This window comes from Plectropomus leopardus, chromosome 14 (assembly GCF_008729295.1).
Source record: "Plectropomus leopardus isolate mb chromosome 14, YSFRI_Pleo_2.0, whole genome shotgun sequence".
Lineage (NCBI taxonomy): Eukaryota > Metazoa > Chordata > Actinopteri > Perciformes > Serranidae > Plectropomus > Plectropomus leopardus.
In genome coordinates this window covers 19137135-19152670 of record NC_056476.1, presented here as the reverse complement: position 1 = coordinate 19152670, position 15536 = coordinate 19137135, and the positions used below count along the sequence as shown (strand labels likewise).

General features: G+C 39.7%; 2 protein-coding genes across 2 annotated transcripts; both read right to left on the bottom strand.

Annotated features, from left to right (window-relative positions):
* Positions 1-279: 279 nt before the first annotated feature.
* LOC121953724 (zinc finger FYVE domain-containing protein 1-like) lies at positions 280-12611 on the bottom strand. The gene is made up of 11 exons (XM_042500933.1): positions 11196-12611; positions 10423-10927; positions 9067-9281; positions 8662-8768; positions 8445-8553; positions 8214-8311; positions 6780-6897; positions 6469-6639; positions 6064-6244; positions 5848-5961; positions 280-2668 (listed from the first exon to the last, which is right to left on the bottom strand). Exons 1-11 carry the CDS (start codon positions 11703-11705, stop codon positions 2436-2438), a joined length of 2361 nt encoding a protein of 786 aa, XP_042356867.1. The 5' UTR covers positions 11706-12611; the 3' UTR covers positions 280-2435.
* A 1779-nt stretch (positions 12612-14390) lies between these two features.
* LOC121954113 (rho-related GTP-binding protein RhoV-like) lies at positions 14391-15214 on the bottom strand. The gene is made up of 3 exons (XM_042501448.1): positions 15055-15214; positions 14920-14978; positions 14391-14840 (listed from the first exon to the last, which is right to left on the bottom strand). Exons 1-3 carry the CDS (start codon positions 15212-15214, stop codon positions 14391-14393), a joined length of 669 nt encoding a protein of 222 aa, XP_042357382.1.
* Between the last annotated feature and the right edge of the window lie 322 nt (positions 15215-15536).

Here is a 15536-nt window from a genome sequence, read left to right as displayed (position 1 = left end):
GCAGTTCTGAGGGAAACCTACGGGAATTGACCAATCAGAGCGCGGGGTGAAATCGTGGACCAATACATTTGCAGGATACGCGGACGGGGCGTGGCTTTCTGGGGTAAACTGTCAGAATTATTTTAAAGGGTTTTCCCTTGTATTTATATTGTACACAACTGAATAACAGTACTTTTAAAGAGACCCTGACTGGAGCTTGGATTCATATCAAGTGTGATTCCCCTCCTGGCGTGCTGACACCATGCAGTGCAAAGTGGCACAGAATATCAACATGGAAGCTTGTGTTTAATTATTTATTAAAATATTTATAAATCATTTATCATCATCAATAAGCACCAAGCAAATAATTTTCCCTCACTTTTTTATCTGCAGTGTTGGAGAGGAGTGGAAGCAAAGCACACACAGGCGTGTACACGATCTATTCCTCCCACATGCAGCACAGTAAGTGGTTTGACATGGGGAGATTTAAACACACAAACACACACTGAAGACATGGAGGCAATTCCAGATTGTGTCTTTGACAGATGGGAGCTGATACAACTTTAATCTTATGCAAATCTTCCATCAGTTTAGTATCCACACATCATCGCTTCAAGTTAGTTTCCAACAGTTTTAAATCATTCCTGCTTGTTTTGTTTGTAGGTGAGAAGTGTTGATGACAGCACCCAAGCTAACTGAAAAAAATTGGACATCACAAAATGCAAAGAAGCAACTCTGCACACATTTGCATGGGAATGAACTTCAGTACAAGTAACATGATTTTCTACTCTATACTGTGCAATATTATCATCTCTGAGGAGGGTGTGTGTGTGTGTGTGTGTGTGATGCAACATTCAGGCAGATAAATCTATTTTGGGACAAGGCAGACGCAACATTTTCTCATCAGACATCAGAACCAAAAAGTTCCACGTTAGGAGCAAAGGGAGAATTCACTTTATCTACAAAGCTTACACTCGACAAACACCCCTTTTTTTTCTAATTTTTTAACAACAAAATAAAAGCATATGTGTTAAAGGCATCACCTTGTGCTTTGTTTGACATCCACATGTAAAGCTCTCAGTCTCTAAATATGGTTCAATTATCACATCATCGCCACATTCGAGCATCAATTTTTCTGTGTAATGACAAAAAAAAGAAGACAAAAACAATGAAGAAAAAGTGGTTGGCATACAGTCACTACATATAAATATCCATACAGTAATGCCAAACAAAAAAAGATCAAGAAAATACACAACATCAATAACGGATGTACAATAAAGGAAAATGTGAAGAGCTAAAGGAGAACTAAAATGTGTTGTCAGTTGTCCTTATCCTGTCAGTCTGTGCCTACGGAGACCTGGAGGCGTGAGTGTAATATGTAAAAACTGGTTTCAAGACAAATCTGGATACTCTTCAGTTCTGAAAAACAATATCCACACAACCAAGCATACAAGATTTTTTTTAGAAAACAATTAAAATGTCAAGAAAAGAAATTTGACCATGAAATACATACATGTTACAATATGGATACACTAGATTGCCGCTTGTAAAAGAGATAGTGAGGTTTATTCAGAGACCGTCCTCTGAATGAGTAAAAGGCCATGGATCTCTCATGCATGCCAGAGTGTTAATACATTTTTTTTTCATTAATACATAAATAATTTTCAATGTTTCAAATGTACACTCCTCTAACATAGCTCTATGTCTTCATACGACCACAAATCACATGATAAAATATAAACATTATGCCAGCACAGACACAGTGACCTGAATGATTTTTTTGGCACACCAGATATCTGCAATCTAGACCCACTGTGGTAGATTTCAGCCCAGTTTGATAGGCGTTACTTGATCATCTGGATATCTGGATTTTGGCCATGGTAAGCAACAGCCTATAACAGCTGAAAAAGGCTTAGTGCAAAAACTAAAATGTTGCAATACAGCATGCAATGGAACCTGCAGTTATACCTGCATGGATATAAAATATCTCCTTACCATTACACGTGCGACATCAGAGAAACAATGCTCAATAATAAGAATTGCTGAAAACTAACCACACCAACCCCACAGGGTTCTCAACTAACTATTATTCTTTAAATGATACATTTTTTTTTTATATTTTCTGATAGTAGAAAAATAGCTCAACAGCCTTATTTAACGTAAAATTAGGGACGTGTCAATAAGAATCAAAATATTCACTCTGTGAATAATCAGAGTGGAAATGCAGGTTTCACACTCAGTCAAGTAACTCACATGTTCTGGCTGTTCTACAAAGGCCACAGGAACTCTGCTAAATGTCCTAGATATATATATACGTAGATATATATGCCCAAAAACTTCCTTTCCACAGATACAAGACAGAACCATTAGAGTAACGGAGGTAAAGCAGTGACAGACTGCGAGCTGAGTGAGTGAGTGGTTCTCTCCGGTGCTCTGAGGAAGGAAGGCCGTCCCCGTTAAAGTTCTCCGGGTTTCTGGTTGCAGCTGGTGCACACACGCACGGGGTGGTCCCAGCCCCGTGATGGAACCGGGCGACGCTCCGGGGAGCAGTCGTCGCACACTCCTTGGCCACAGGCGCGGCAGTGATGCTTGGACAGCTTGGCAGTGAACTCGCGCTGGCAGTTGTGGCAGGACAGGATGTCCTGATCAGGCACCCAGTAGGCAGGACGGGCGGCGTCTTTCACCAGGCCTGCAGGGGACACAAACATAAATACTCACGTATACACAAAGACGCATCAGTTTTGCTATAAGTTAACACTTTTGCATTTTCAAAACAGTAAATGTTTGCAACTTAAGGCCACTTTAGACTTCAAAGTGCTGACATTTAAAGGATCAACTTGACCTATTTGGAAATATGTTTATTCAAGTTGCTTCCTGAGAAACATTCGTAACACCATAAAAATAGAATGGACAGAGGGCCATGGCCAATTCAAATCAACATATCACGGTGGTCAGAGCAGCGGCCATTTTTATGTTATCAGTGCCATTGCAACCATTTTAGCAGGCTATATACACAAACCACGTTACAGGAAGTTGCAAACTTACTAGGGTGTTTTGCAGTAACTACCAAACAAGCAGTGGAGTGGTGTGTTTTAAAATAAGAAATCAGTTTCTTTTATAAAATATTATCATATTTCCGGGTTTCTTTTGTTGCCATTAACTGTAGTTTTGTTAAAACATGATGAACTGTGGCTGTCTCCAAAGAACAAGAGATTCAGAGGTTTATAGTCACCAAATCAGACATGGCGATTGTTGGAACAATGGAAAATATAATGCTGGTTTGGGTGAATTTTATTTTTTGTCGAATTTAAATGAAGTGTGCTTTATGATAAGTTAACAAGGCAGTTAAGCTAACCGTGGTCTTAGTTTGGTGCAAAAGAGGGTGTAAAGTTTGATGTACTTTACAGCCTCTTTTGCACTTTTTTTTTTTTTTAACTCAGTCGAATGACCACAGCAAAACATTCAGCATCCTTACAATCCAGTCTGTTTCTATGGACAACACTCATGTCTGTTACATTAGTTTAGCACAAAAACTGGACTCAGAAGAAAACTGCCAGCTTGGCTCTGTCCAAAGAACACTGCAGACCTACACTTTTACTATGATGATGATTACTTTCATTATCAACTCATCTGCCCATCATTTCATTCATTATTTCCTTGATTAATCAATTTGTCAATAACAGGTCAGAAAGCAGTGGAACATGTCCATTTCCCTGCACCTAAGGTGATGTCTTCAACGGTCTAAAAATCAATTCATTTTATTGATATGTATTACTCAGAAAAGAAAAATTCTGACATTTAAGAAGGATGTAACCACCACGTTTGTCTTTTTTTGCTTAAAAAATTACTACAAAGATTATTTTATTATTATAATAGTTGCCAACTACTAATTGCTACAACTGATAATACTACCTGATTTTTTATTGAATATTTTCAGTTTCAATTTGCTGTAAACTGTCAACCGTCACAACAAACACTCTCAAGTTGATGTTTACATTTGTTCATTGTGAGAATCTTCCCAAAATGTTTTACAATAGTCGGAGGGTACAAGGCTGAAAAAATACTACAAAAGCGACACATTATTGAAAATATTTTGAGAACTGCTGGACTAATCGATCTATTGATTGATCGATGCAGCGCTAATACAGGTTACAGATAAATAACCTGATTGATTACCCAATATACTGAAGAGGATATCAGGTTATGAGTGTCTCTGTCTAAATGTAACAAATGTTGCTCTTCTGGCTCTGAAGCTAACAAATTAACACAATATATCTTGTCTGTTTAATCTTTGCCAAAAATTCAAATGTAACAGTGGCAAGTTGGGGTATTATGATGAAGTTATAAAGCGGACTTTTTCTTGACAGGGGACAAAACTTCCTGTAATCGCCGCTGGTTGCCTAGCAACTGCTCCTGGCAAGAAAAAGTCCTGCATATAACCTCCCGCTAAATGTGCATTTCCCAAAATATCAAGCTATTTCTTTAATTTAGAGGTGCATAAAATTATTCTAATTAAAAATCTATGCTGCTGACTGCTCAGTTCCCAGTTGCCATTGTTTTACTTCAGCTCTATCCATTTTCACTTTTCCACACTACTGTTTGAAGTGAACCGCAATGTCGAATCCTTAGCTGTCTTGGTTGGGGTAACCATGGAAACATGGAAACAAGAATTGGATTTGGAAATGAGTATTTTGTTGTGATTGGAGCAGACCTTGCTCTGAGGTATTTTTGGGGTGGTGATGGATATGGAGAAGTTTTCAGCAGGATATAAGGTTATCAAAAGACAAATTCATCTTTACCAGCCATTCTGGGTCTACAGTAGGCTTATGTATCAGCCTAACACATAAATAAATCTTACTTAATTACTTAATACTTGTGATTTTTGATAAATAAATAGTGTTGTCAAAAATGTTTGAGAAATGCGTGAAATAACAACCTGAGGGGAAAATGAGGGCTATGATTTGTGGTATGTGTCTGAGCGAGCACTGCGTTTCTTGCTGCCAACTCTTTGCAATCTCTTCCCATGCAGCAGAGCCAGTTTTCTCAATCTAAAACACATTTTGGATTATCTTGATAGAAACACATCATATTGATTGTTATAGAAAAATGTTCTGGACCAATGAGCATTTTAGAAATCAGCGCAGAGAGTGTGTGTATGTGACTCATCCAGACTACTGCAGTCTGTGAGCAATCTTTATGCATGTCATGTCAAGAAACCTCCAAACATTTATATTATTGACTACACACAGCAGAGGTGACTTGAGTTTACAGCAGGACGTCTCATAAAATGGTCATCTGTCTCACCTTTGCACGAAAACTAAACAAGAACTGAAATGTTGAACATTAGGTAGCAGAGCACTTCACTGACATGTCCTGAGGAGATTGTTAAAGGAAGTTTTACGTTCTGGAGCCAGTTTGAGTGGGAGGATTTTAAATTTTCAGGCCATAAACTGTTTTTTTTTTTTTTTTGGGCAAGAATAACAAGTTACAGACAAATGCAACTTCATTGCCTGATGAAATATATAATTGAAGTCACTCATATATAATGTTGAAGCAGTAAACACACTAAGCAGGTTGGGAATCAACTGCCCCTGTTTGAGCTTTTGATAATTTTACAGGCTCTGTTTCAACTAGGCCATTAGGGTAAACCATATTCCTTATAAGGGAGGCTTTGCAGGCCAAACTCCTTCTTAACATTTTGAGAGTTCAAACTGGAAACAAGACCTCACTGCTTTTCTCTCTTGCTCTAAATAAGCATGTTACGCCTCTGCCACTAGAGGGCGTTGTATTCATTCACTCAAATTTACTGGGTCATTTATTCCTGTTATGTGACAATCCTCTTTAGGTTTTGTTTTGAGGAACACTCACCAAGTGGGATGTCAATAGCAGTGACCACAACCCCGATGGTATTAGTGACTGCTTCTCCAACCTTCCTGGCTAGGGTCCCACCTTCTTCCTCCTCGAGCTCTGCCTCGAGCAGCTCTGCATGAAGAAAATATCTTTGCTCAAGGCAAGCTCACCCGAATGTTACACCACAAAAGGAAAAACAACTGAGACATGTGACTTTATTGCGAGTGTGTGTACCTGCGTAAGAAGCTCTCTGCTCGAAGCAGACGTCACAGACTCTGACAGGGGCAAGACCCCAGCCTCTCTCGGGGACAGGCGCAGCTTTGGAAGAGCAGCCGTCGCAGAAGCCCTCCCCACAGGCACGGCAGTGATGCTTGGTGTCATTGTCCTGGAAGACTGCGTGACACTTATGGCACACCTTGTACCAGAAAAAAGTAATAACAACAGAAGCTGTTATTGACCAAGAGCTGGAGGGAGGAGGGCACACGCTGAGTCTATCTGGTTTTAACTTATGACCTGCAAACATGTATTGTGTAACAGGCACAGGGCAGGACAGACAGTAAACATAGCTCTGGACACGAAAGTGTTGACTTGGCTGTTGGTGGCGGGGGGCAGAGGGGTGGGGCTGTGTGTGTCACTCACCAAGATGAGGGAGTTGGGTTTCCAGTAGGCTGGGGCGATCTGATCTGTCAGCCAAGAGGTGACGGCCTTGGCAGGCTTGACACTGAGCTCTGACACAGACTGGGCCACTAGGTTGACTCCATCCAGAAGACGCTGTGCTGCATTGCTATTGTCCTTTAAAAAGCCATCCGACTGCAAAGAGCAGACGGGTTTTTACTCCATAAGTAGATAAATGTTTTCCTGTAACCATAATCCTACGTCTGTATGATTACAAACAATTAAGGACATGTAATCTAATTAGTTAAATGAATAAATTAGCGTCTTTCTCTTACCCCTGGCCATACATGCTGGATCTCAGTGCGGACAACTGTATCCACAGGGTCCTGATTCCCATACCAGTACTGACGGCTGCGATAGATCACTCCACAGTTGGGACATTCAATCACGTACCTTAACATACAGTAGATACATTAATGTACAGGTTTCTTTGAAATTATGAATGTAAATATCTAATATATTATCTGAAACATGTAAGCTAATGTCAACATAAATGGATTTTAGGTCAGAGTCTGGAGCAGCACTGCTGAAATAAGCCTCTGAGAAAGGTATCATGAACCTAATCAAAGCCTGGTTATGCATGTCAGTAACAATACTCCATAATGATGGAATACCTCCCAAGAACTAAGACATGCAGGCTTTGTGAAAATACTATGACAACAGTTTAAAAAATCTCTACATTTAATCAGGTTCTTAATTAATACCATTAATATTATCGCTGTACAACCCCAATTTCAGAAAAGTTGGGTGGCCATGTAAATTGTAAATAAAAAAAGAAATTCCTTCCAACATATATTCAATACATTACAGTCTAAAGACAAGATATTTAATGTTCAGCCTATATTGTTTTTGTAAATATACACTCATTTTGAAATTCATACCGACAACACATTCCAAAAAAAGTTGAGACGGGCATTTTTACAAATGCGTGAAATCACCTTTTCTTTGAATAACATTCGGAACTGAGTAAACTAGTTGTTAAAGATTTTAAAGTGAAATTCCTTCTCAAGATTCACAAGCAGTCCCCCCCGAAATCCTCCAGATTTACAGGCTATGTCTCTGTTGAGGAATGAGCCAGAATCCGATCTGAATACTGAGAGAGATTAATTTCATCACACATCATCTTGAAGCTGGCGTCACAAACAAAGGCTTCTAAGTGCTAAATAAATGTCAGCTAGCATGTTCAATACTTTTTACGATGTCGTTCCACTTTACTGCACATCATTTTTATGGACTGAAATGTCACGATTTCATTATCCGTGTAGATTTATTGAGTCAATACCAATGCCTGGTCTAAATTTCATAATTTTTTTAGAATAGCAGCGTTGGAAATATGTTTAATGAAAAAAAAAGACATGTTGCACACTTTTTTCACGCACATCTGTTAAAAAATATGTGAAAATCATTGCATTCTGTTTTTATGTGCATTTTACACAGCATCCCAGCATTTTTTCCAGTTGGGGTTGTCTTGGGGTCTCTCTTTTTTTTTTTTTTTTTTTTTTTACCGGTCTCAGTTTTCTTTTTATACTGTCACTTATTTATGTCATCATGTACAATCTTTATATTTTCTAATTTTACAGTCCGTTTGCCCTTGTTTTGATGTGTTGCATTTTAATATTTGAGCTACATCTTTTGGTCAAAAATGCTTTATAAATAAAGTGTATTATTATTATTAGCTTAATTATGGAGGTCACTCAGTTGCTACTTACCCAGACCAGGCATACTTGGCGAGGCCCATCCATGGAGAGTCTGAGGAAGCTGAGGTCTTTGGGACGACTACCACCTCCTTTCCCCCTTCATAGCAAGCCTATAAAATGATACACCACACAGTGATTTTAACTTTAATCTCATTCGCCATGGAACAAGAGTAATCACACAGTCATTGGTATAGAGAAAGGATTAGTTCTATCTAAGTGATATGGGCGAGCCACTGTGCTTACCTTACAGGTGTAAATGCGATTATCATACTGAACAGAATAACGACAACGATGCTTTGCCTCGTGGCACACTCCCTCTCCTAAGTGGTTCATACTGTTCTTGCAGCCAGATCTGGGTTACAAGTAAAACATCACAGTGTTTAACAATCTGAAAAGCAAGAGATTGAAGGAGAAATGATAATGCTTCTTAATTTTTTATTAAAGTAAAGAAGGTACTGACCCACAGCTGAGGCACAGGCTGGAGCAGGTGAAGTACTCATCAGGAAAGAAGCAGCTGTGGGCAACAAGCTCACTTGTGATTTCCCCATTAAAGCGCTCACTCAGTGCCTGTGGGATAGTCAAGGTCCAGCAGAAATTAGTTAGACCCAGATGAAAAAAAAGTGTTGCACCTCCTCATCATACACACAGTGATAATGCACAGAAACAGATAAGATGCATTTAAGAAACACTAGCATGAAACTTAAAAGCCTAAAAATTGAGCTGATTTAAATACATCTTTACATAAATCCAGGAACAGGTTTATCAGCAAATTGTATTTCCATTCAATGTTGGCTTTACAGTAACAACCAGCCAGTGTAAAGCAGGACTGAAACTTGCTGATATTTTAAAATACATGCAGCCCTACCTGCAAGGCTTTGAAGATGACCACAGGGGTGCGTGGGGATCTGGTGGCGTTGTTATCCAGGAGCTGCTCTAGTTTGTTCTGCAAGCCACGGAAGTCAGTTGGGGGGCTGAGGGTCTGTGTGCCCCAGTACTGGACCGAGCTGAAGGCCTCGGGGAAACGGGAAAGCTTCTTAAAGCGCTCCAACAGCAGCCGATCTACTGACTCACACGACTTATCTACAATAAGACACAGAGAGGTTATCACAGAATGTTATCACAATGTACCGTAGATAATCCATTAGCTTTTGCCTATCAGTGCATCCAATATAACATAATTCTTAAAATACCGTACCTCATCATTCTCATTAGATGTCATGGGAGAAAAATACTAGGGGTGAACAACTAATTTCCCTAATGGTTTTTTTTAACAGAAGTTCAAAATTAAACTTGTCAATGAGTAAAAAGGGGGAAAAAAATGAAAACTCCATATTTAGCACAACATAATTTATATAAGGGGAAATATGACAAAAATATTGTGTATAGTTTAAGAGCTATTTGAATTAGTTCATTACATTTTCCAAAAACCAAATTGTGTTCTAAAAACTACTGAGATGTGTCACACTTTGCACAGTGCATTATGATCATTGCACATTATCCTATGAAACATGACAAATAGTCATCCCTAAAATATTGTCACAGTATCTACGTATTTCTCCATATTGTGACATTTGGTTTTGTTGCCCAGTCCAGAATTTATGAAGCTTTTGAGGAGATTTAAAATAACGTGATACATACCGTGTGCCGTGATATGGCCCAAAAATATTGTGATATTATTTCAAAGCCACACCACTCAGCCCTACTACAAATCATGTACACTTTACACTCCAAGGCCTACCACATTTTGTTTGTTCCCTCATAAGCAGGCATGCATCAGAAAATGGTTAATGTAAAGGATGACTTGAAGCAACTGGACGAAAACATGTGAAACTGTCCTTTTCTTTCAAGTGTTGAGTAATTAGAGTAATAAGTATGTGACATTTTTGACACAGTATGCCATTTTCTTTGAAGTCCAAAACATAGCATGTTCACATTTCACAAAAAGTTGGAATGCAGATTCCTACTTCCCGTGATGTAAAAGTATGCTTTAGGCTAATATTTGCTGAAGCTGTAATTATAGGGCTTATCCCTTTGTTTATTTAAAAGGCACCGCCTGCCATCCCTTAGGGTGATGCAGAAAAGTTCACAATGTACTGTTTTAATTGATTTTTTCTAGTAATATTATATTTAAAGCTTTGACCTGTCTAATAAATGTGTGTAAGATGGAGCAATGACACTCTAAACATTACTGGTGGAACTTGGGAGTGACAGACGTCTTTACCTGAACCAAGCAGCTTAGTGTGCACCGTTTCATGGAAGATGACCACGGCAGGGCCCAAGGTGGACAGAGGGACATCCAGGCCACAGCGAGCCGTTGTGGCCTTCAGTTCCTTAGTGAAATGCTTCAAATAAGCATCCGAAGCATCCCCGAGGAACTTGAACAGGTCGTCATGGAGTCGGTCGGCATGAGTGCGGTAGATGATGAGGTCTGAGATGGCGAGCACCTTGAGCAAGAGACGGGTTCTCTGGCCCTGTTTGGAGCTGTTTCCGAGCAGCCCCTCTGTGTCGATGACTACTACTTTACGGAAGGGGTCAAACGCTGCCCAAACACCCACCGTGCAGGACTCTTGTGTGGGGGAAGTTTTGAACACTTCTCTGCCCATGAAGAACGCGTGGTTCAGGGTGTGAGATTTGCCCTCTCCTGTGTTGCCAAAGATGGACACCACCTTCAGCAGCTGGTCGGGGTTACAGCTCAGGCTCTTCACGAAGGAAGACTCGTCTTTTATCTTCAGAGAGACAAGAGTTTAGTGTGAGAATGTGTTTGTTTGTTTGATTCTGCTCCTACTCCATGAGTGCAATTACATGGACATGTTTCCATGGGCAGAGAAACCAGGTTGTTCATATTCCCTGTATATATCCCTGTTTCTTTCATTAGTATACTATGGTTTCTCATAAACAGAATATGCTGTTTACATGCTCAAACTCATGAATTGGATACTCAAAAAAACTTATGTCCATGTAAACACACTCAAGTATGACTTTTGCTCAACTCACCTGCATCTCCTCATTCTCATCAACCAAGAGAAAACTGGAAATCTTCTCCAGGAGTTTTGCTCTCTGAGATTTGGTCTCATCGACTATTTGGACAGCTGGTGGGACAGACGTCTGGACAGAGATGGCCTCAGCAGGTTTAGGCGGTGGAGGATAAGATGTGAGCTGGTGTTTCTTCTTGTTGCCTCCACCATGGGTGCGTTTCTGGCAGTCTTGGCACAAGTTAACTTTGCAGTTCTGGCAGCGGACCACAGATCTATGGCGTTTGCCATTGTCTCCGTTACCTCCTTTACAGTTGTCACAGTAAGGGACGTGCCCAGGTCCTATCTGAACCCGCTCATGGTTCTTCAGACGCTCCTGACTGTGGAGCTCAAGCTCACAACGAACACACTGCAAGCTTTTGCATTCATCACACTCAAAGGCAGCCTCCTCAGAGCCACCACAGGCATAACTCTCTTGACATATTAGGCTAGTATTGACTCCCTTTTCAGAAGATGAGCCATGCCCACTCATCGTTTCTTACAAGGTTTACTTGAATACAAAGCACTGCTTATTGGAAAAGCAAAAGTACTAGCTATTTCCAACAGCAGTTTTGAAAAATATACAACATATAACAATGTAATGACACAATGCACTGAATAAATCAACCTAAATCAGCTGCATGGTAACAGGTGCTGATCTAGCTGTGACAACTACTTCTCAACAATAATAAAATACACCAAACGAGTGTACGCACCATGTATTTCAAACACTTTCAGCGGATTTAATAACGTCAATTAGTGCAGCTAACAGTGAGGCAGTGAAGCACAAACAGCCGTCTCCTTGAGTTACACTTGATATCTCTTTACCAGTTAGCTTGTTCGTGAACAAAAGTTAGCATTTATAGCTGCAGCATAACATAAATTATATCAACGTTTAGCCAATAAAACTCTTAAATAAACAGAAACACGTATAGGTAGCCAGTACCGACCGAAACAATGAACTCTCCCTGAAAGGATGAATGTGCAAATGTTGATGCTAACAACAGGCTAGCTAGCAAACTGACCCTAAACAGGTCGCTGGAGAACTCGGTAGATAATTTGGCATCCAAGAACAAATACTTAGCTTACAGATAGTTGGTTTCGACGGACAGTTTCAACTTTTTTTCCAAAGAAAAGGCCGTAATTATCGGGCCAGCCAGCTCCAACAGTTCATAGCCGTCCAAATAAGCAGCTAGCGCCCAGTCTGTCAACTGAGCTGTGACAACATATCAACAAAAACAACCAGCAGGCGATGCCTAAAAGCTCGGATATCAGCGGACTGTTTTGCTTTTAAACGGGAGGGAAATTCGCGTTATTCCGTTTTTTCACAAAAGTCTTTTCAAAGTGTTACTGTGTTTGAATCCTTCCGAGCAGTGTCATTGTTTTGTTCTTCAGCCCCCTCCCTGGTAGACCTCTCTAGCTACGTTATTTTGTTGCCAGGTCAGATCAGCTGATCAGATTATTTTCAGTCACAGGGTCAGAGGAGGGTAACGTGCTGTTGCATGATGGGAAACGTAGTTCTGCAGGCGCCCATGCTGAGTCGACAGTTTCTGTGAAGAGTTTAGGTGTTTTGCATGCAGTGTTGGGGGAGGTCATTTAAAAGCAGAGGAAAAGGTTGAACTACAGCAACGCTAACCACGGGGGAAATTTAGACTGGTTAACTAAGGCTACTGAGAAAAAGTGGATCAAACAACTTTGTTTAAAAAAATGATACAATGAAATCATTTCACGAAAATGTAAAAATGCCAGAAAAGGTAGTAAAATGTGCACTTAACTTGATTGAAAATGTAATAAAAGCCAATAATGTAATAACTTGACCAATAATTTAATAAAATGTCCAGACTGATATTTTAATAACATTTTTACCCATAATGTAATACCTTATGACATCATTGGGAAATTGTTACAAATGCAAAGTGAAGCAAATTTGGCCTTAAAAGAAAATAAATCACCAGGAGTGTACAAAATACCCAGAAAAATACGAGCTTTACAATATGTACCAAATATGAGCACAGCCAAATTTCTAAAATGGCAATCTGAATTACACGCATAATATATGTATAGATAGATAGATAGATAGATAGATAGATAGATAGATAGGACATCTCCCAGTTTAAATAGTAAACTAAATAAAGTTGGAATTAATAAGAAGTTTAAAAATAATTTAACTACTTACATCCCTATGAAAATATTAATGTAGCTTAACTTCCAGCAAGATACTGCAGAATGTAATTGGTGAAGGAGGGAAAGTGTCATAATTTTCTCACCCAGTTTTTCCTGCAGGTATTCTAACCAGCTTGACCTCTAGGACATTTGCTACCCTCAAGCACAGCACAATACCACTAGTTATACAAGATACAGGCAAGAACCACATATTTGGGATTATTTAGGCCTTGAGTTTTTTCTTTAGTGTTGTTTGTGCTCGTTAAATAAATGGAGAGTGTAAAATTGTGAAATCTTGGTTTTAGATTGTATGGCAAATTGTTCAAAATGTCACAAAACATTTTCATGAATATTATCTTTTGTACAAGCTTCTTTTGATATCTCTATAATTTTGGGCAACCCTTAATTACTGTAATCAAAATCGCATCTTTTATGATCATTTTACCAAAGAAAATTGCATGTGGGTGGCTGTTTTAAATGTAATAGTGGTTAACATGCCAAAGCATAAGCTTTCAGACACAGGATGGATTTAAATGCCTATTGTCTTGTAAAGTAGCACTTCAAAGGATCAGCAGGCGACCATTTGTCTCAAATGGCATTTTGTGTTTTCCCTCCATTTCTTCACTGACAGTACCTTCTACTGCAGGACTGTATATTTTCAGATGTATTAATTAAAGCAATTCTTTAGCAAAAAAACACAGCAACTAGCAATTAAATATGTGTTACACTGTAGTGCATTTATTCCAAACCTTTTAACTCACATACAAACAAAAATATAAACATCAGCAACAAAGAAAGCAAGAAACAAAGGTAAAGTAAGATTAAAAAGAGCAGAATATGTAGCTTTCTACAACAAATGTTGCATAAATATTGTCGTATTTCAATGCATGTCAGTGCAGGTTGCACAGTTCTGAGGAGAAATATTTTTAATAAAAATGCATGATTTGTCATAAGAACCCCCAAACAAACCCTGTCCACACAACAGAGTGCATTTAATCAACTCTTTGATTCCATATCAGATGAATCTGCTGATTTTCCTCCATCTACAACCACAAAATGTCCTCAAACGTTCGAGCAGGCTGAGCTTTTTAGATTTCACGCCAGTGTATTTGTGCTTGATGGCAGCAAATACAGCACAGTCAAACACATCCTTGAGGTTGTGTTGTGTCAGAGCTGAACACTCCATGTAGCCATACGCTCTTATCCTGTGTGACAGCCTCCTGGCCCGGCTGAAGTGCACTGGTTTGGTGCTGTGCTGGTCCAGATGAATAAGGACGTTCACATTGTGGCGAAGATCTGACTGAGTTCCGACCAGAACAATGGGAGAGGTCGGGTTGCCGGCTCGGATCTGTGGGATCCATTTGGAGGTGATGTTGTCAAAGGAGACTGGGTTGACCAGACTGAAGCAGAGGATGAAGACGTCCACATGGGCATAGCAGAGAGAGCGAAGATGTCCAAACTCCTCCTGTCAAACCAAATGATAAGAGATGAGGAGCAAAGGACTAACTTGTCTGATAAAGAAATGTGGTGTGTGGAGTATATACCTGTCCAGCAGTGTCTATCAGTTTGATTCGAGTTGGTACTCCATTCACGTGAACCAAACCTGGAAGTGAAGCAAAATCAACTTTTAACAGCTGAGTCAAGCAGCCATTTACATTCAGAGAATAACCTTTACTTACCAGTGAAAACATCAAAAGCGGTCTGTCTGTATTCACTGTTGTATCCATTGAAGATGTAACTGATAATCATGCTGGTCTTCCCCACAGCTCCATCACCAACCAGCATGCAGCTCAGCTCTTCCCTCAGTCTGTTTGGTTTATCATGTCTCTGACAGGCCATGTTTACTCATGTTATCACTCCATTATCCCAGCAGCAGTGTGAGAGTCCATGCAGCATGGAGGACAGCCTTACTGTAAAAGATGTCCTCTTCCCCCCAGGGCTCCGTTGGTGCCATTAAAGGAGAGAGGACACCTCGATTTGAAAGAACAAAGGCGCCCAATCAGATGAGGGATGCTCCAGCAGTTTAACCGTTTCCGTTTGATGCTGATTTACATAAACACTCCCACCAAGGACGCTGCTAAAAGTCAGCTGATTTTACCTTGAATGTCTCACGATAAACTATATGCTGAGAATCAAATCTGTTGGTGGTGCTATCTGTCAT